The sequence below is a fragment of the Umbelopsis ramanniana genome, assembly GCF_025399195.1.
Source record: "Umbelopsis ramanniana AG unplaced genomic scaffold K450scaffold_4, whole genome shotgun sequence".
Taxonomy (NCBI): Eukaryota; Fungi; Mucoromycota; class Umbelopsidomycetes; order Umbelopsidales; family Umbelopsidaceae; genus Umbelopsis; species Umbelopsis ramanniana.
In genome coordinates, this window is record NW_026252090.1 from 408,459 (window position 1) to 426,431 (window position 17,973).

Here is a 17,973-nt window from a genome sequence, read left to right on the forward strand (position 1 = left end):
AAGAGCGGGTATCTTTGTGCCTAAAGTAGCAGAAAGTCTCCTATTTTTGGTGATCGAATTTCGCTTCGAAGTTCCACTAATACAGATGTATCACTGTCAATATTGATATTGAACCCTCGTTCGGAAATTCCAAGCATGAGTGCTCTGGTATAAGCAGAAAGTAAAGCGGTGCAATCAGTTGCTTTCGAAGCTGAATCGTTCAGCCTTTTCATGAAATCTCTTTCTCTTCTGTTAACGTTGCATTCTGCGTTTCCACATATCTGTCTTCGACAAATTAACACTATATTCCCTGCTGAGAATCAGTCAAGGGTGCGATCGAAGAAGTGTCTCAAGTAGTCTGAGAGCACATTCTTTACGACTGAATCGCTGTTCGGAATGCGGAAGTGAGAGGAGAAAACATTACCGGTGGCCTGACAGGCGGCTGGTCTAGGGTGGGCAATTCTAGCGTAGATGTGTGAATAGAATGGATCTCTGCCAAACAGCAGGGTGTGAGAGACCGCAGTTCATCAACTGGCGAGAGCTCTTAGGGCTAGATTATGACATCCTCTCGTCGATGCCTAAAGAACCAGCAGTTCTCAGACTGGAGCACTTCAGCAACACTATATTGCTTCATTTAAAGATATGTGTTCAGAAACCTGTAGACTTGCTATGTTGGATCTCAGGTCTGCGAGTCCGAAGTAAAATATACTATCATTGTTTCTTGACCTTCCTAAGTCTCTTCTTCACCTCTGGCTACATTCCATCGATCAGTTTGCAATACATGTTACTTGATAAGCTAGACTTTGTTGTCGTTGCTACTCTTGGATTATGTTCACCATGGCCTTCCGATCGTGCTTAGGAGGTTGGCTACAATCTCTGGCGAAGTTCGTGTATTTCTCTAATGAAGAAATCGGTGGACTTTGCCCTTCTTGTAAAGTCTCGGTAGCTCTCTCCATGTCATGTCGGAACATAGCGGTGCAAGATGCTGTATCAAAGCACTTTTGCGATAGTGTACTTGCTCGTTGGTTATCTCGATGTATCATAATTGATTAAGTCATGTTGGCCCTCAGCAACGATATTGCGTACAGTGAAGACTTTGCATCTCCACTGGAATGGACCTCGTGGTTCCACAGGCTATGCGACATTCGGGTGTCGAAAGTCGTCAGATATCTCCCTGAGACATTCCAATGTTTGACAGAGCGGTCAGTCGCTGGTAAAGCGAAAAACGATACTCCCAAAGTTTTGACAATCAACTGACATTCAACTTTGTCTGTCCTTGATGATGTCGGCAATAGCTGAGGCTGTTTTTTTCCTTGATAAAGCCGGTATTGAGAACGAAAAGAAAAGAGCAATGCATAATCCAAGGGTGCCTTTAAGTGGTGATAAACACATGAAAAGTATCAACGCATTCCAACTGCCAGAAGCTTCCTGTATGGTTTAAATCCAGTATAAAGAAAATATTCGTCCCTGGTGGATTTAAACAGAAATGAGGTGAAGAACAAGGGGAGCTCATCTTTGCGCTCCTACTTTTGCATTTTTTGATAGTTGGCGTTGCGGTGACTGGGCGTCTGCCTAGCTGAGGCGTAAAATACGTAACAACCAGGAGTGTCAAATATGGAACAACAGTAGGAAGCTTGATATAATTGCAGAATGATGTATTACAGTAATGTTCGAGATTGCTTATCTCCAGCAACATCGTTCGTAGTCGTGATGAAATCTTTCGTAGGTCAAAGTCAGAGGCATATGATAGGTTATTTGATGTCAAGCTTTTGCTGAAGATCATAAGGCAACTTGCTGGTTAGTAAACCAACTAGCAGCCCTATGCAGCCCGTGTCCAAACAACTGACTTCTTTACCTTCTAGAGAGATACCTTTCCACCTCCTGGTTTCGGGGAGGGCAAATGCCGATAATTGTAGAAGGATTGTGAACTTGCAAGTTGCGTGATTGTTTGCAAGTAGGGAGTTTAAAGTATGAAGCAGCTAACTCGTGGCGTATACCTGACGGTATAAATAACGCGAACCGGATACCCACGGTATACTGGTTTTTGATTCAAAACAAAATGTAGCTGAAGAGCCCTGCAAAGAAACTCAAGCGGGCTGCATAAAATATTTGAAATTCTCAGCAGGCCAGCCAGCTATCGTGAAATGAGGTAGTACCACTGAACTGAAAACTCTAAAGCAATGCAATGGCCGTAGCTCTGCTTAAGTCACGGAACAGACTCTTGGGTTACGCCTGATCACGTAGTCCTATGAAAGGGGATGACGCCAATAAGGAAAGGTAAGAATTTGATATTGTACAACTGTGAAATAAGCTTACGGTTTCTGACCTTTATTTTGGACCGAAGATCCAAGCTAGCGTTGCCAAGACGCTCCACAACGCTCTGAAGTTTTTGGTCTGTGATCTTTCAGTTTCAAAAAATGAAGAATACGCACATCAATGCGATTTTAACATGGTAAGAAGCTCGCGAACATACACCAGCGAGAAAACATTTTGATTTCTGGGATGCTCAAGAAACAAACCAACATGCTTTATTATAGTCAAAGTGTATAGTAAAGGGTATCCATTGCAGAGGTGACTTACGGAATTTCCGTCATCACTGCCATACATCAACAACCGATGCTTTTTGCTTGGACTCGCTCCACCTTCTCCGCCGGCAACACCGCCACCAAATGAAGAACGCTACTGCAGCAATCAAGGCTATCATCAAGGGAATAAAAACCTCAAGGAATAAGGTAAGATTGAAAGAGCTTTCGCTCGGAAGTTGCTCCGGAACGCTAGTATCATCCGATGCCAAGAAGCCTCCAATACATGTCACATTGAACACGTTTCCGTCATTATCCAAAGCAAAAGTGGCATTGTTTGTCCAGTTGTAATCGCCTTGTCCAACCGCGTAGCTATAGCTGTCGACTCGAGTAACCGACTGTTTCCATGCTGAGGCTGTACTTTTGTCTGATGGATTTGTTAAATCGTCTCTTCTGACCTCCAAGAACTTCTTCAACCACGTTATTTCGTCCACCTGATTTCCAAGTGCGGTGGTGACAACCGATCCCGATGGCCCTGTAGTGCCCGAGTCGGAAGCTGTGAGGTTGGTTGCGTTTGGATTCTGCGCAAAATAAATGGCGGTCCTATTTACCAAGGCGAGGATGCTGTCCTGATCAGTATCGTTGCCGTGCTGAACCAATCTTTTGTGATCATGGCAAGTCAGTGAACGACAGAAGTTTAACTTCCATACTCCTTAAAAAAATTACTTACGCGTCATACATTTGGCCCCGACTAATTGCATAATTCAGACCAAGGCCATTCGATATATTCATTGCTGGAACGTAGTCCACTGAATCTGCTACCAGCATCTGTGCTTGACGGAAAAGAGGACCATTCATTGGGTCTCTTGATACAGCTGACCATATCTGACAATAATTCTTGATTTTGGACGTTGAGTCATCCTGATCATTTGCAAGACTAACAAGAGTATCATAGTATCGAGAGAACTCGTTTGGCTGAGGTACAAGGTTGTTATACGCTTGAATAACTTGAATTGCATCTCCTAAATAACTTGCATTAACAACCATTGCGAAGGGTTAGACAGCTATATTAAATATGGATATAGTACCTGTAGCTGTACAGAATCCAATTATTCCACTTGTATATCCACGACCGTCACCTAGGTCATCACAGTAACCAAAATGTAAGTAGATATCCGAGTTTTCGTACATAGAAGTCATCCGGTACATCCTGACTTTCTGACAATCATCCACAGGGACGGTTATCGGGTAGTCAGGAGTGTATACAACTGTTTTGTTGTAGGATTGCTCGGTTGGTTGATCTTGATCGTTGTCTGTATTATTCGACATAGGAAAAGGCGAAGGAGAAGAGAAAGTGGCGAGAGCCAAGAAGAATATGTCCTTTTTCTGAAGAAGGTGCCACAGACACCGCCTCTTGTCGAACTTATCTAGTGATGAAATTGCTCATTTTAGGAAATCTCAGAGCGGTCAGTCTGAGCGGGCCTTATATTAGACTGAGCCGTTTAGTTTTGTGTGCGTTCGCTTTGCTAAAAACCATTATGCGCAAGAACCCTTGTGAACGGGATGCTGTCATAGGAAGGAGAGCAAGGTCAGTAGTTCTATCATGTTTAGACATTTTAGCAGTAATAACATGTCAGGTTTAACGCTATTAACAAATCGCGCAGGCCCATACAGCGGCAATACTATTCACCGAATTAATGGCCAGTGCTTGTATTTTATGACAGAAAAATGTCGTACGACCTTCATTGATAGATATAGGGTCAAATTCTGGTAACATGAATGCCAAATGCTGTCCCGAAAGTTATATAAGGTTCGTAAAAAAAACTGTCTGCCAAGACTATAAGGTAAGTGGAGCGCTCGGTTTAATCGGTAATAAGGAATCACCGTTTACCGACAGAGATGCTCGGGCAACACTGCCGAACTACAAGTTGTTTCAAAGCACGTAGCTTAAATCGGTATGTCTTAATTTGGACCCTTCCAACCTGTTCATTTCAAGTGTTGTTGCAAAAGGTACACCAAAGGTGGTGGTTGGTTGCGATATTGCTTACTTCAGAGCCAGCTTCCGTATCAGCATAACAGCAAATGATGGTATTCAAATGGCAGGTTCTCGTGCGAAATAATCTAGTATTAGGTGGAATAGTTTATATTTTGGGACTGTAGTTGTGACGAATTTCTTGGCATGTACCATATCACTACTGCGGAAGGCTTGAGCATCCCACAACTCGAATTTGTACTATGGCAGTAGGGCGGACTTTTTAGTTGCCAGCCAAATAAAAAATTTTCTTTAGATCAACTCTTCGTGCATTGTCGACGACGTTAGTGAAGTCTTTATCAATTTTCGTGGATTTGCCATGTCAATCTGTAGTTACTTTACTCCCTCTCGCGAAGCACTAGATTAAATTACACTGCTTGATCTTACTGAGGCATGAATAAGCCGGACGACGTGAGGGACCTGAACCGTCCCAATGGACAGCCGTTGACTTTCATGCCCCACAGTCTATTTAAAAACAAAAAGAATATAAAACTGTCCTTTGCACGATATGAATAGGCGAGAATGCAACTGCTATCGAACTATTGATAGCTAGGCATTGCCTGCGATGTAATATCCGTCACCACTGTCTAAATCTAAAGAAAATAAGACAACAGATCAAAACACTTCCTATGACTTTCATAACTGACAAACAAGCACATTAAACATTTGTGCCAACCTACCGAAACCTAGTCAGTACAGTCTCTGTTAAAAAATCATAAGATACGCTTATTCCGCCAATACGACTATAACTTGTGCACATGATACTGTCAACGGTTTTGCCTGCTGACATTATGGGTTAGATGATATCATCACATGGATAAAATGGGACATTCTACAAGGTACGAATTAACAATACCAACCATCCTGGGGTCCATTGTCGATCAATCAATCAACATATCCAAAGTGTTATTGTCAAATGGTAAATGTGAATATGCATACATCAGTATACGGTGCAGTTCCGATTTTGTCAGGCTAACCGGCCAGTGCAAATTCATCATCCAATTTTTGGACTGCCAACCATCTGTCTGTCAGTGATAGAGCAGGCACATATCACAGATTGACCATATCTTTCATTTTGAGCTCAACACGCGGAGAACTGATAGACGTTCAACGTGAGCTGCCCATCACCTGTAGAGCATGATGCCCTGTATAAATTACAGATAACTTCAGTAAGGTGTGAAGAGTTCTGATATCATTCTCTTCCAATGAAACCTCAATCAGTTTTGGCTTTAGTAGTTACATTCCTGATTAGCTACAGCGCAGCGCAAGTCTCATCTCCAGGATACCACCGGCTACTGAAGTCAGTATCAAGCGATGTATTAGATTTACCACCCTTGTCAAATGCAGAGCTTATGGCCACGGAAATCGAACAAAAGGACGCTCCTCGCCAATTTGGAAAGGCTATCGATGTGGACATCCCACTAACCTTGAATGACCAAAGTATCATTCACCTCGACAATGGTGATTGGGTCTGGCGTGCCGTTATTCGTAGTGAGGAGGCCATCTCTCTCAATTTGATTTTTGGAGAATGGTGGATCCCTGAAGGTGCAGAAGCATATGTATATAATGATCAAGTAAGCAACAATGCTGTTTGTCAACAAGAAATAGTTATCGATATAATACTGACACGTTTTGTAGGAAACTCTTGGTGCATTCAAAGCTAATCCGTCCAACAAAGACTCCGGAATGTTTGCCACTGCTCCTATCCAAGGCAATGAAATTGTATTTGAGTACTTCTCGCCTTCTTGGGTTCAAGAATCTCCTCGTATTCGAATTACAAAGGTTATACATGGATACAAGCACCTTTTTACTCCCAAGAAGTCCTCTTCCGGAAGCTGTAATATTGATGTTGCTTGCAAAGACGGCGCGGATTGGCATAACCAGGCCAGGTCTGTAGCTGTCATTTTGACCGATAACAACCAAAAATACTGCACCGGAGCAATGGTCAACAACATGCGACAGGATGGAAAGCAATACTTTTTGACCGTAAGTATTGAAACAGCTATAAGCCAAATACGCACTCACCCCTGACAAATCTCTTCTCACTAGGCAAACCATTGTACCGGCTGGAACGATATGAAAACTCATCTTGTTATGTTCAATTATGAAAGACAAGCTTGTGGGGTAGATGACAGCGACGTCGGATCTAAGGATACGGCTCATGGTCTGAACCTATTAGGTATGCACTTAATATAACGTCAACTTTATTGATATCTGATGCTAAATGAAAACCTTTATCACTAGGCACATACAGGTCATCAGATTTTGCTCTATTGGAAGTCATGGAACCCATTCCCGATGACTATCAAGTTTATTTGTCTGGCTGGTCAGCAGAGGAGTTTCCCGTATCACCTTTCGTGACCATCCACCACCCAAGTGGAGACTTGAAGAAGATTTCTCATTTCGATGGCGACGTAACTCCTGCATGCTGGAGCGAGTGCCCAAGTAATATGCATTGGGAGGTGGAGAGATGGACTACAGGAACCACTGAACCTGGTAGCTCTGGATCACCATTGTACGAATCCACTGGGCGCATTATTGGACAGCTTCATGGAGGCGTTGCAAGTTGCCATTATAAAGGTTATGATCGTTATGGTGCCTTCAAGGATTCCTGGAGCTCTGCGCCGCTTGGAAATCAACAGCTCAAGGCATGGTTGGATCCGGATAACACTGGAAAGAAGCATGTAGATGGTATTGACCTCGAACAAGCTAAGCATGGACGAGCTATTAGAGACGAATTGTAAATGAGGAGGTGGAAATATGTGTGTAATTTATATGATGTGATGCTTTGGATACCCAATAAATGAGCTAGATGCATCAATAATGCTATTTTAACATATTTTCAAAGGGATGACTTGAGATATAGCTATCGTTTTTTGAAACATATTGTGAATGCTGAAGCGGAGCCTTTGACTGGAATTGACAGAAGCTCGCTGATTGTGAATTAAAAGAATTTCATTTGGCAATTTGCTTTTATGGTTCATGTTGATTCGTTAGAAAATTAAACGCTCGCCAATTAAATTTTGTCCAAGCGGAAATCATGTGACTTACTTCGTTGTGGTGCGCAGGTGGATATACTCTGCGAAAGCCTCCCACCGTATGATCCTCCCTTTTTCCATCTACGACAATGGTATATATCAAAGATATTCATTACTGTGTCATTTTCATTGCAATAGAGCATGGATGCATCGATGGATGCATAGATGGATGAACGATCGACAAGAACAGAACGTCCTACTGATTCGACATTCGTCCTTCGCATATTTTTTTTTACAACATTGACCTCTGAATTATGTCCGTCAAGCATTACGGGCTGCTTGAGTACTTTAATGTACTAGGCACCACGAGCTCAACCGAATTTACTCTTTGCTCAACTGCTCTTGCTGAAAATGACACATAATTTCTGCATCCTTCGGTACGGTTCACTAACATTATTTTCGCATTTGTTATAGCCTAAGCAAGTCCAGGACATTAAGAACTTCCTTGAGATCGCCCGCAGAAAGGACGCAAAGTGTAGGTGTTTTCGCCCCCCCCCCCTCAAAGGTCTAATCCACTTTAGAACGCTCCAATGTAGTTGCTTACCCATCTTATCTTTCTCAGCTGCTCGCATCAAGAAGAACGCTGACACTGTCAAGTTCAAGGTTAGATGCTCTCGTTACCTTTACACCTTGGTCGTCAAGGATGCCCAGAAGGCTGAGAAGCTCCGCCAATCTCTTCCTCCTGGTACGTTTTTATACAGATGATACATTCCGCCAAATCATCGTATATAACTAACATGTTCTTTACCCCTTACAGCTCTTGTTGTTAAGGACATCTAAATGCTAGCTTTGGCGATTTAAATGTTCAAGGAATATCGAATACAAGCAATAAAAAACGAAAACCTCATTTTTCGACTTTAATTCCTTATTATCAAAAGTAGTAGAGCATACACGAATGTGTTTTTAACGTTACAAGGGATATCAGGCATGTCACGCGAGCAGCCTTTAATTATATGAGACCTGATGAATACTAGTGTGTAAAGGCATTGACAGTGTTGTAAAAAGTCATATCTCCATAACATTGCTTAGATTCGTTGCTTACAACTGTAAAATGTTACCAATGTCATCGTATGGTGTAGAGGTTTCATCTTTTGAGCTCAATGCACTGGTTTCCGATCGAACCACAGTCATCTGCTTGACGATTTTTTCCAGGCGTGTTTCAACAGGCAGGTCCACCAACTCTGGAGAAAAATGAATTGAAACAGTTTAAGCAAGACTTTTTCATCATCATATTTGGGCAAAGTGAACAGATTGTACCTAAAACTGCATTATTCACAATATCGGCGGTTTCATCTCTGTAAGATTGATCGAGGTATTTGGCAATCGGCGACTGTTCAGGGTTTTGATAGGCGATAAGTGAGGACACAGTAGAGAGCGTTTCGATTTCCTCTGGGGTACCGTTGATCTTAAGATCGTTTGATAACGCTCGCAATGTCGTTTGTGCGAACTTGAGTGCCTCCAATGTTTCTCCCAATCGTACAATTTCTATAAATCTTTGGCAATTTAACCGAAATTGGACTTTTCGGTTCGTGACATCTGCTGACGACGTCAACACTGGGAAATGCTCATTCAGTAAGTCGAAAGCCTTCGCTATTTCGCCTTTCTGTATCGCATAATATAAATCTATGGAACATAGCCACTATAAACTTCAATTGTCCGATTGTAAAAGCCATATGTCATAATGGTTACCTTTCCGTGCTTCCAATTGTGACCATCGAACTTGGCTATGTACATTGTTTATCCCATGGAGGCGGCTGAAGTGATCCGGCCGTTCATGATTGGTGTCGTTATCCGTTGAAGACACCCACTCCATATCTGATTCTGTTATTCGATCACGCATATTTCCATTACAGTCATGGACACCTTTGAGGGTAGGAATATGGAATTTAGTACACCTGACGTATTACTGAAATGCAAGTATCACATATTGGGGCGGTATATGATGGAATACGGAGTAGCTGAGATGACTTTTCAATCAATGGAGTTGGCAATAGAGGTCATAAACTTACCGGAAGTATTATTGTTTGATGCACTATGAATGACATTGCCATTCTTATCAAGGATAGATGTATTCACGTTGAGCATGTCTAAATTCCGCATATCGGAGATAAAGGCTTTCGCAGTATTGCCATAGCAGTTGTGCAATAGATACTCTAGAATCAGGTTTCTACATGAATCTTCCATTTGAAAAAGGGTTTGTGTTGGAAATGAATTAGAGAAAGGGTTGTAGATCAAGAGGTGAGTGCCAAAACCGCTGAACTCTATACCTAAAAGTCAGTCACAAGGGCTACGAAAAATGCCTTGAGTAGAAAGTGGCAGTGCCACGAAGTGATGGATTATTCTACCAGTTCTATTCAAGAATAATAGTCCATAAATCTCATTGTATCATCAGATAGGCAAAGTTCACGAATAAAGCTATTCCTATGTTCACATACAGATGTCTGTGGTAGGAGTCGGATAGTGATTTTATGACATTCCATTGGAACAAACTGCCCAAAGCAAAGAAAAAGGACAAGATATAGGAAAGTATTTTCAGCTCTATATACTATGTTGAGTTTATGGCAGCCAATTTCATCCAATGGCAAATCTAAGCAATTTTATTCACATATTGTAGTTAGCAACCCCTCAATTTAGGCGCACCAACTCTGGGATAAGACAAAAGCTGTCCCACGGCGGAGTTCCTGACCATCGTATAGGCGGGCCCGTCTGACATCTCGATTCGATCGCGCGTTCGGAATCGTTTTTAATGCCAATTACAATAGAGAATCAGTGCGCACAACCAGAGGACATAAATCCCACTCCAAGATCCAAGGAGCTGCGGGAACTTTTTATTCAAGTGTTACAAGAAAATTCACCCTGCGATGCCATTTTATTGTCGGGCGGACTGGATACCTCCGTCATAGCAGAAGCCTGCTCCGATCAACCTAACATCCTAAACATCAGTACTGGCATTACTGTCTGCTGTGGTGAAACTGCATCTGATCGTCCATTTTCAACGGAGATAGCTCGAAAGCTTGGCGTTCAGCATAAGCTAATCGAGTTTGATAGCCCATTGGAACTTATTCGAGACCAGGAGTTACTCGACTTCTCTGTCAAAACGCTAAAGACATTTGATCCAATGGAATTGCGCAACTCGATTGTTATAGCAAAATCCATGCTCTTGGCAAAGGAACTTGGTGTTAAATCGCTTGCTGCTGGAGATGGAGCTGACGAGGTAAATATTTCTGCCACTTCTAATGATCAGGACACGGCCTGGAATTAACCCTTTCTATCCAGATATTCGCTGGTTATAGCTTTATGCACGGTATGCCCGAGGAAAAACTGCTATTATATATTAAGCATATGACAGAGACAATGACATTTTGTGCCAAGAAATTTGGAGACGTTCTGGGCATTCGCATCATACAGCCATACTTGGACCTTCGGGTCATCAAATTTGCCAAATCGTGTACATCTCGAGGGGAACTCATTCAATCAGTCAATATTCCGGATGGCGACACGGGTAATACAAAGCAGGCACTCCATGGTAAGATGGTCCTTCGCCTAGCATTTCCTGAGGCAACGTCTTGTTGGCGCAAAAAGGATCCTATTGAACAGGGAAGTGGAACAACGATACTTCCACAACTCCTTCAGGCTGAAGCGGACAAGTCTTTCGAAACCACTCAACAAGATATACTTGAGAAATACTCCATCAAAATCCGTGACCCTGAACATCTATACTATTTCAAGGCATTCCAACGAGTGTTTGGGCACAACTTAGACAATGGTCTTGAGCGCAATGGCAGTGATCCTTGTATAGGCTGCCGTTTTCAGCTACCGGATGATAAAGCCATGTTTTGCAAAGTTTGCGGAGCCTGGCCAGCCCGCGAAACGGACACAAATTAGTTCGTTGAAAAGTATACTGTCATTGGTATTGGTTGCTTATTTTCGGAACCATGTTAGAAGTATGAAACTGACAGCTGAAATCTTGTATTTGAAGACAACTTTATCCCACCATGACCACTTACACCTCTAAGTATTGTAGCGTTGCTACGTTGGTATACATATACCATATTCAGCGATTTACAAAGCAACAAGGTGGTCAGTAGAATCTTTTTCTTCTGTCTTCTCCGTGATCTACGGGTTCTGTTTCCCACAAATTATATCTGTTATTTAAACTGAAACCAATGTGAACTAATTACATAAAAGCTGACACTACAGGGCAATGCTCTATCATTCAGTTTTTTGAAATAATCAATTGTCTCCTTCTTTGAAACTTCATTCCGGATCTTTCAGTCACTTTCCCAGAAACATACTGAACCCAGGATGGAAATTATACGTGGTGTCCCTAGAGCGATGGCGCAGACCATTTTATTTCAGGTTGAAACGGGACCAATAATTGCTCCATGAAAAGTCCGTCCGGCTCTGAGGGGAGAAAATCCCGCTTTGAAAGCCCGTTTTTTATATTTTTTTTTTATTTTGTCCCAGCTGCCCAACGAAAGGAACCGTTGATCAATCTTCTTTCTTACTCTCTTTATGGCTTTCCTCACTTTACATATTTAATGATAGAACTATCAGATTACGGAGTACGAGTTGTGGCCAGAGTCAACCTGGTCCTTACATGGATGGCAGTCCTTGTATGCGTTCGAAATGCATTTGTATGTTATGGACAATGGAAGCGAACACGAGGACTTATGTAAGTAGACAGCTCAACCCGATTTTTTTCAATCCACCGACATCGATGCTTACCAGTTACACCACACAGACATGTTGTGAACTTGGCGCAAGTGCTTGCTGTCCTCATTCATCGTACAGTCTATGGATTATTACCCATCTTCGAAGTTATGTCCTGCGCGATATTCCCATTTTTAGTATCGTAAGTAGTTCGTCAGCGGGCAAACAAAAACTTTGTAAGGAACCTCCAATCTCAGTGTCTAACCTTTCCCAACCCGATCTCCTTCCCCAAAATCTTTCAACTCCAGTATGTGGCACATTGCGTTTCTATTGATGTATACTGTGATGCTTCTACGAGTCCTGGTGATTTGCGACTTCAAGTATAATAGAGCCATCACCATCATCGCTTTGTGTCTCCTGTTAATCCGGTTTGCTGACTGGCCGTTTGAGCTGGCATATCGATCCATTGTAAACAAAGTATCTTCGCAAACCGCGACAGACGGACAGACTTGCTGGGCAAGCTGGTACGTATCCAAACAGTTCTTAACAACGGAGACTGGGCCATCAACTGAAAACAAAATCCCGCCTTCTCCAATGCCACTAATTACTATAATTGGTAACTGACTTTTTATTCATAATCTCCATTTATTTATTATGAAACTTTAGGGGCACTGGTGTGGTTATTCTCAACTTTATTGGAGACCTTCTTGCAAACCTCTTTTTAAGTGGACTATTCCTTATACGGTGAGTACGCCAGAATGAACGAAACGTGGTCTGGGGCAACACACTGACTTTACTTCAACAGACTTTACCAACATTACAAAACCCAGAAAGGCATGACCACCACTCAAAACCCTCTCGTTGGCATCGTTGTTCGAAAATCACTACTCTGCTTCATATTGACTTTTATTGTCAACCTGATCATGAATATTCTCAAAATCAGCTTGTTTCTCGGAAACCAGAGCGATGCCCTCACCGTTTTCTTCGAAATCATCGAATCTACCCTTTTGGTCGAAGCACTTCGCTTCGAGCCGGAAAAAATGGGACATCATGCATATTGTCAAAACTGCGGAATGGTAAGTGATTTGATCTTTAACGTGGCAACTTAATTGTTTACAATTTTTTTCTAACAAACCATTTTGTTTGCAGATTGTTGATAGCAGACAATACCGCCACCGACAAAGCAACCACTACCTTAACGAACCACCTGCTCACCCTGATATGCTTCCCGACTTCCCTTTGGATGTTATCAACGGACTATCACAGGATAAGCGACGCAGTAGCGTTCCATCCTTTTTGGAAGAGGGCAGTATAACTGGCTTATCTACCCCGAACCTCAGTGAAGGATCCAGCACCCCTACATTACCATCACAATGGAACAACAATGCGGATACGAAGCCTCAATAGACTTCGCCTATCTTGCAAGCACTATTCTACCTCCATGTTATACCAACACATAATTTCATCTCATCGCCCGATCAACGCCATAGATCTTTTGTAATTTTTCCTATTTATACTCTAAACATCAACTATTTTGTATTCATGAATCAATCAATCATCTCAGATTCCCATTCATGTCGATCATATTATATTTTTGTGCATGCGACCCATCCAATACTCTGTCTCACAATACTAATGTCAATAATATAATTAAAAAAATAACATTAGCCAGTAAAGCCTTTAAGTTCAAAATCTTTATTACATAAGTTATAGGGGTTGAAGTTTATCATATGGCATCGTTATGATTGATATTTTCTACAAGTTCAAGCAATCCGTCAATATGAGGAAGTGTCTTCACCTTGGTAAATGCTGCAAAGATAGCGTTCAATTCCTGGTCAATGTCATCCGAAACATTCACTTCGTCATTATGCTGATTTGGGTTGTAGAAAAAGGAATCCAGATCTTCATACTGAACACTATTGGTATGCGAATTTTCCTCGGCGTAGAGGTGGGTCAAGTCCGATTTGGGCACGTCCTTCAGCGCATCCGAATACATGTTCTTGAAGGTGGATTCGGCCACCTCCCACTTAGGCCAGGCGGCATTGTTTCTGTGCAGTCTTCCCCACGCTTCATCCAGCCCTGAGACCTGGTCGTTAAAGTCGTGGACAGTAGCAATGTTGTGTTCGTTTTGGTCTAGCCAGATAATAGCCTGCTTGACGATCAAAACGTCACCGAGAGATCCGATGTCATATTGCTTGACATAGGTCTCCAAGTCTTCCACATATTGCTCAAATTGATTGGATGTTGAGTTACTTTCGTAGTTGTCTGTATTTCCATCGTTTGAGTGTGCGGTGGTAGTATCCCAGTCGCCTTGATAAATTTCGTCGAAAAGATCATTCCAACCGGGCCAGAGAGGGAAATCGGTATATATAATACCAAGTTTGTTCCTGAAGTCTGCCATTTCAGCCTTGTATTCTGAAGATGAATGGTCGGATGTGGATTGAATTTTCGCTAGATCTGCTTGAAGTTGTTGCCGTAGAGGATAAACATATTTATTACGACTGACTGCGTAGTTAAACAAGCTGTCTAGTTCTTGAGAGATACTGTGCGTTGAGTCACCGTATGAGGTGGGAGCAGCCTGCACTAACGCTCCAGTGACGGCAAGCGCGACGATGTAAGTGAAGATTCGCATATACGCGGGAAGGGGCAAGGCTTTGTTGAAAAACATTGAAGGCTTTATTTATTTATCATCCCTTCTTCGGCCCAGCCTTAGTTACCTGCAGGCTGGGGGAAGCTCAGCCTCTGTATTCGGTGGCTCGCGTCGATTAAAAATAAACACGGCAGGTGGCTGTACAGTCACACAGCTGCCAACATTTTGTTGACCCGCTAGTTGCGAAGCCGTTACGGAATATGTGAACGAAGCTCAAACAGCTCAACATTATCTTTGGAACGAAGACTGTACCTTATGATGCTAAGGGAAAGCAGTACCCATTGACTTGGAAGCATTATCATACACCGGCTGGTACTGAAATCAATAAGCCTTTTGATCTCTTGCCATATTAGAGAATATACCAAAACACATTTTTCTGATGCTCGCTAATGCTCACCCGAGAACTTCTCTGTACAACTTTCAATTCCTATGCTGACTGATTAAAAGGATCATTATATATCATTTTCATGAAAGCGCGTATGATTACTCATATTATGTCATTCCTAGTCCAAGCCTAATCATTCTAATGAGATCAAGTTGAAGACAGCAGATGGGTACATAACAACAGTTTAAAAAAATACTTTATGAATTTAAGAATTCGAGTGGTAGAGGGGAAATTGGTAGAAAATGGGTTTTTAATGTTTAAATATACTTATGCTACATTTGTTTACTGACAAGAGCGTGGAGGGATATGCAGAAAATTGTAAGCCTTTGGTTTGGATTTGGGGGGTTCAATTTCAGTCGTTCTAGTCACTAATAGTCACCAGGCTTATTGGCACCATCGTAGCCATTACCACCATTGCCGGACCAGTCGCCAGGCTTGTTGGCACCGTCATAGCCATTGCCGCCACTGCCGCCACTGCCAGACCAGTCATCTTGCTTGTTAGCACCATCATAGCCATTGCCGCCACTGCCAGACCAGTCATCTTGCTTGTTAGCACCATCATAGCCAGTTCCATCATCGCCAGACCAGTCACCAGGCTTGTTAGCGCCATCGTAGCCATTGCCACCATAATCATCATATTTTTTGTTGTTATGGTTCCAGTCGTTCTTGCCATGTTCGCTATCCCAGTCGTGGTTTTTGTAGTGGTCCCAGTCATCATTGCGGCTGTCATCGCCGTAACCATTATCATGATTCCAGTTGTTCTTGCCGTGTTCATTGTTCCAGTCCTTTCCATGGCTCTTGTCCCAGTCCTTTCCATGGTCATTGTTCCAGTCCTTTCCGTGATTCTTGTCCCAATCGTTACCACCATTGTAATGATCAAGGTAGTCGTTTGTGTTGCGGACTATATCCCAGCCACTGCCTCCATTCTTGCCCTGATCTTTGTTACCATCACTGCCGTGGTTTTTGTTCCAGTCACTGCCATGGTCCTTATTCCAGTCATTCTTGCCGTGGTCTTTGTTCCAGTCACTGCCATGGTCCTTATTCCAGTCATTCTTTCCATGGTCTTTGTTCCAATCACTGCCATGGTCCTTATTCCAGTCATTATCACCACCATTGTTATGATCCCAGTCATCCTTTCCGTGATTGTTGTTCCAATCCTTTCCATGGCTCTTGTCCCAATCACTGCCACGATCCTTGTTCCAGTCACCACCGCGGCCCTTATTCCAGTCATCATTACCGCCGTTGTTATGATCCCAGTCATTCTTTCCATGGTCCTTGTTCCAGTCACTACCGTGGTCCTTATTCCAATCACCACCACGGTCCTTGTTCCAATCACCTCCACGACCGCTATTCCAGTCATGGTCACCATCATTGTGGTGATCCCAGTCATTCTTGCCGTGGTCTTTGTTCCAGTCCTTTCCATGGTCTTTGTTCCAATCCTTTCCATGGTCCCAGTCCTTTCCATGCTTCCAATCTTTACCGTGGCTCTTGTCCCAGTCACTTCCATGGCCCTTGTTCCAATCGTTGCCACCATTGGAATGCTCAAGGTAGTTGTCCCAGTCGTTCTTGCCGTGGTCTTTGTTCCAGTCTGAGCCATGATTGTTATTCCTGTCCCCATTACGTCCACTGTTCCATGAGTGATCCTCATCGTAATCAGAGTGGGTGGTGGTGTCACCGCTGTAAGAGTCACCACTGTAAGAGTCACCGCCATAATTGGTCATATCAGGCAGGTAACTCCAGCCCTGCCAGCCGGGGACCTCGGATTTGAGTTTGGTGACAAGAGCCTCTAGCTCTTGCAATTTTTGCTGTGCTTCTTCCTTATTACTATCGGAATATTCATATTCGAAATAATAAATATCTTGAACCAGTGATTGATAGTCGGATTCGGCGGAAGGGTCGTTTTGCTGGATATAATTGTGGAGATCTTCAAGACCCGCGTTCAATTCTTGTTCGGTTGTGTTGGAGTCACCGTCATTGGTGTGTCGGTATAATGGAGCAGCAATGGCAAATTGAGCTGTCACAAGAAGTGCAGCAGCAGCTATGAACAGTCTCATGTTGAGTAGAGGATGTCTGAAGAGGTTTGTTCATAGACGTTCAGTATTTATGGATATGGCGTATAGCTACATGAGGCAGAGGCTGTGTTAGCTAACGCATGAGCCTCAAAATACGGCTGGCTGTTAGAAAATTTTCTCCACACAGGTACTGAAATAAACACTTTGATCCACGCTGTCACTTTTCAGAATAAACCATGGTATTCTCAAGAACTTGTCGCGCGTCCACCATCAAGCTCTGAATAATAGTAAATGTCTATGCTAATGGTCATAGCTACATTTCTATCAACGAATGCTGCCGAGGCGAGGGCTGATCCTGGGCTGTGTTGTAGAAACAAGCGCCTCAAATCAATAACAACATTGGGTCATTTGGACTAGAATGAGCTTCGGGATACCGCCCGGCACGCCCCTTTATGGTGCATTAAGCCACTGAAGCGCAAGATCCGCCATCTTGGTAAAAATATAATTGGCTAAGGACGAGGCTTGAGCAAGGAGGCAGCATAAAGGCTTATGATCTACCATGACAAAGATGACCTTTGCTTTTCAGTGTCAAGAAGCGGCAGTCATAGCATCTTGTAGAACATCATACCTGTGCTCAAAAATCATAGAGAGCAATCTACCAAACCATTTGATGCTGTTCAAAAGTAAAAAAAGAAAAAGCGC

The 17,973-nt window shown here is 42.8% G+C and overlaps 9 protein-coding genes across 9 annotated transcripts; 5 read left to right on the plus strand and 4 right to left on the minus strand.

Annotated features, from left to right (window-relative positions):
- Positions 1 to 178: 178 nt before the first annotated feature.
- On the plus strand, positions 179 to 937 carry K450DRAFT_222145 (uncharacterized protein). The gene has a single exon (XM_051585856.1). It carries the CDS (start codon positions 464 to 466, stop codon positions 836 to 838), a length of 375 nt encoding a protein of 124 aa, XP_051448654.1. The 5' UTR covers positions 179 to 463; the 3' UTR covers positions 839 to 937.
- A 1,530-nt stretch (positions 938 to 2,467) lies between these two features.
- K450DRAFT_222151 (uncharacterized protein) lies at positions 2,468 to 4,167 on the minus strand. Its single transcript, XM_051585857.1, has 3 exons — positions 3,590 to 4,167; positions 3,232 to 3,523; positions 2,468 to 3,161 (listed from the first exon to the last, which is right to left on the minus strand). The coding sequence occupies exons 1-3, from the start codon at positions 3,828 to 3,830 to the stop codon at positions 2,573 to 2,575; spliced, it is 1,122 nt and encodes a 373-aa protein (XP_051448655.1). The 5' UTR covers positions 3,831 to 4,167; the 3' UTR covers positions 2,468 to 2,572.
- Positions 4,168 to 5,564: 1,397 nt separating this feature from the next.
- K450DRAFT_222155 (uncharacterized protein) lies at positions 5,565 to 7,356 on the plus strand. Its single transcript, XM_051585858.1, has 5 exons — positions 5,565 to 5,707; positions 5,786 to 6,107; positions 6,172 to 6,519; positions 6,583 to 6,712; positions 6,778 to 7,356. The coding sequence occupies exons 2-5, from the start codon at positions 5,886 to 5,888 to the stop codon at positions 7,275 to 7,277; spliced, it is 1,200 nt and encodes a 399-aa protein (XP_051448656.1). The 5' UTR covers positions 5,565 to 5,707; positions 5,786 to 5,885; the 3' UTR covers positions 7,278 to 7,356.
- A 282-nt stretch (positions 7,357 to 7,638) lies between these two features.
- Positions 7,639 to 8,794, plus strand: K450DRAFT_183089 (uncharacterized protein). Its single transcript, XM_051584400.1, has 4 exons — positions 7,639 to 7,663; positions 7,986 to 8,046; positions 8,134 to 8,256; positions 8,329 to 8,794. Exons 1-4 carry the CDS (start codon positions 7,661 to 7,663, stop codon positions 8,349 to 8,351), a joined length of 210 nt encoding a protein of 69 aa, XP_051448657.1. The 5' UTR covers positions 7,639 to 7,660; the 3' UTR covers positions 8,352 to 8,794.
- K450DRAFT_268243 (uncharacterized protein) lies at positions 8,610 to 9,755 on the minus strand (the record flags this gene model as incomplete). The annotated part of the gene is made up of 4 exons (XM_051592867.1): positions 8,610 to 8,752; positions 8,829 to 9,194; positions 9,261 to 9,434; positions 9,581 to 9,755. The coding sequence occupies 4 exons, from the start codon at positions 9,753 to 9,755 to the stop codon at positions 8,610 to 8,612; spliced, it is 858 nt and encodes a 285-aa protein (XP_051448658.1).
- Positions 9,756 to 10,271: 516 nt separating this feature from the next.
- On the plus strand, positions 10,272 to 11,774 carry K450DRAFT_277224 (uncharacterized protein). The gene is made up of 2 exons (XM_051593259.1): positions 10,272 to 10,785; positions 10,848 to 11,774. Exons 1-2 carry the CDS (start codon positions 10,318 to 10,320, stop codon positions 11,454 to 11,456), a joined length of 1,077 nt encoding a protein of 358 aa, XP_051448659.1. The 5' UTR covers positions 10,272 to 10,317; the 3' UTR covers positions 11,457 to 11,774.
- Positions 11,775 to 12,068: 294 nt separating this feature from the next.
- K450DRAFT_222172 (uncharacterized protein) lies at positions 12,069 to 13,791 on the plus strand. The gene is made up of 6 exons (XM_051585859.1): positions 12,069 to 12,246; positions 12,316 to 12,426; positions 12,533 to 12,748; positions 12,891 to 12,968; positions 13,030 to 13,300; positions 13,374 to 13,791. Exons 1-6 carry the CDS (start codon positions 12,113 to 12,115, stop codon positions 13,629 to 13,631), a joined length of 1,068 nt encoding a protein of 355 aa, XP_051448660.1. The 5' UTR covers positions 12,069 to 12,112; the 3' UTR covers positions 13,632 to 13,791.
- Positions 13,792 to 13,950: 159 nt separating this feature from the next.
- Positions 13,951 to 14,892, minus strand: K450DRAFT_195937 (uncharacterized protein; the record flags this gene model as incomplete). The annotated part of the gene is made up of 1 exon (XM_051584509.1): positions 13,951 to 14,892. The coding sequence occupies one exon, from the start codon at positions 14,890 to 14,892 to the stop codon at positions 13,951 to 13,953; it is 942 nt and encodes a 313-aa protein (XP_051448661.1).
- Positions 14,893 to 15,627: 735 nt separating this feature from the next.
- On the minus strand, positions 15,628 to 17,916 carry K450DRAFT_268247 (uncharacterized protein; the record flags this gene model as incomplete). The annotated part of the gene is made up of 2 exons (XM_051592868.1): positions 15,628 to 17,329; positions 17,900 to 17,916. 2 exons carry the CDS (start codon positions 17,914 to 17,916, stop codon positions 15,628 to 15,630), a joined length of 1,719 nt encoding a protein of 572 aa, XP_051448662.1.
- Positions 17,917 to 17,973: the final 57 nt, after the last annotated feature.

What these genes read in the sequence shown, in the direction of transcription:
- K450DRAFT_222145 (XM_051585856.1), top strand. Translation starts at nt 464, where the DNA reads ATGGATCTCTGCCAAACAGCAGGGTGTGAGAGACCGCAGTTCATCAAC.
- K450DRAFT_222151 (XM_051585857.1), bottom strand. Translation starts at nt 3,830, where the DNA reads ATGTCGAATAATACAGACAACGATCAAGATCAACCAACCGAGCAATCC. An exon ending in TGGATTCTGTACAGCTACAG is followed by an intron (nt 3,524 to 3,589) that starts GTACTATATCCA and finishes CAAGTTATTTAG; the next exon opens with GAGATGCAATTCAAGTTATT. An exon ending in CGGGGCCAAATGTATGACGC is followed by an intron (nt 3,162 to 3,231) that starts GTAAGTAATTTT and finishes TGATCACAAAAG; the next exon opens with ATTGGTTCAGCACGGCAACG.
- K450DRAFT_222155 (XM_051585858.1), top strand. Translation starts at nt 5,886, where the DNA reads ATGGCCACGGAAATCGAACAAAAGGACGCTCCTCGCCAATTTGGAAAG. An exon ending in CATATGTATATAATGATCAA is followed by an intron (nt 6,108 to 6,171) that starts GTAAGCAACAAT and finishes CACGTTTTGTAG; the next exon opens with GAAACTCTTGGTGCATTCAA. An exon ending in TCATGGTCTGAACCTATTAG is followed by an intron (nt 6,713 to 6,777) that starts GTATGCACTTAA and finishes CTTTATCACTAG; the next exon opens with GCACATACAGGTCATCAGAT.
- K450DRAFT_183089 (XM_051584400.1), top strand. An exon ending in CCGCAGAAAGGACGCAAAGT is followed by an intron (nt 8,047 to 8,133) that starts GTAGGTGTTTTC and finishes TATCTTTCTCAG; the next exon opens with CTGCTCGCATCAAGAAGAAC. An exon ending in CCGCCAATCTCTTCCTCCTG is followed by an intron (nt 8,257 to 8,328) that starts GTACGTTTTTAT and finishes TACCCCTTACAG; the next exon opens with CTCTTGTTGTTAAGGACATC.
- K450DRAFT_277224 (XM_051593259.1), top strand. Translation starts at nt 10,318, where the DNA reads ATGCCAATTACAATAGAGAATCAGTGCGCACAACCAGAGGACATAAAT. An exon ending in CTGGAGATGGAGCTGACGAG is followed by an intron (nt 10,786 to 10,847) that starts GTAAATATTTCT and finishes CTTTCTATCCAG; the next exon opens with ATATTCGCTGGTTATAGCTT.
- K450DRAFT_222172 (XM_051585859.1), top strand. Translation starts at nt 12,113, where the DNA reads ATGATAGAACTATCAGATTACGGAGTACGAGTTGTGGCCAGAGTCAAC. An exon ending in CAGACTTGCTGGGCAAGCTG is followed by an intron (nt 12,749 to 12,890) that starts GTACGTATCCAA and finishes ATGAAACTTTAG; the next exon opens with GGGCACTGGTGTGGTTATTC. An exon ending in AGTGGACTATTCCTTATACG is followed by an intron (nt 12,969 to 13,029) that starts GTGAGTACGCCA and finishes TTACTTCAACAG; the next exon opens with ACTTTACCAACATTACAAAA.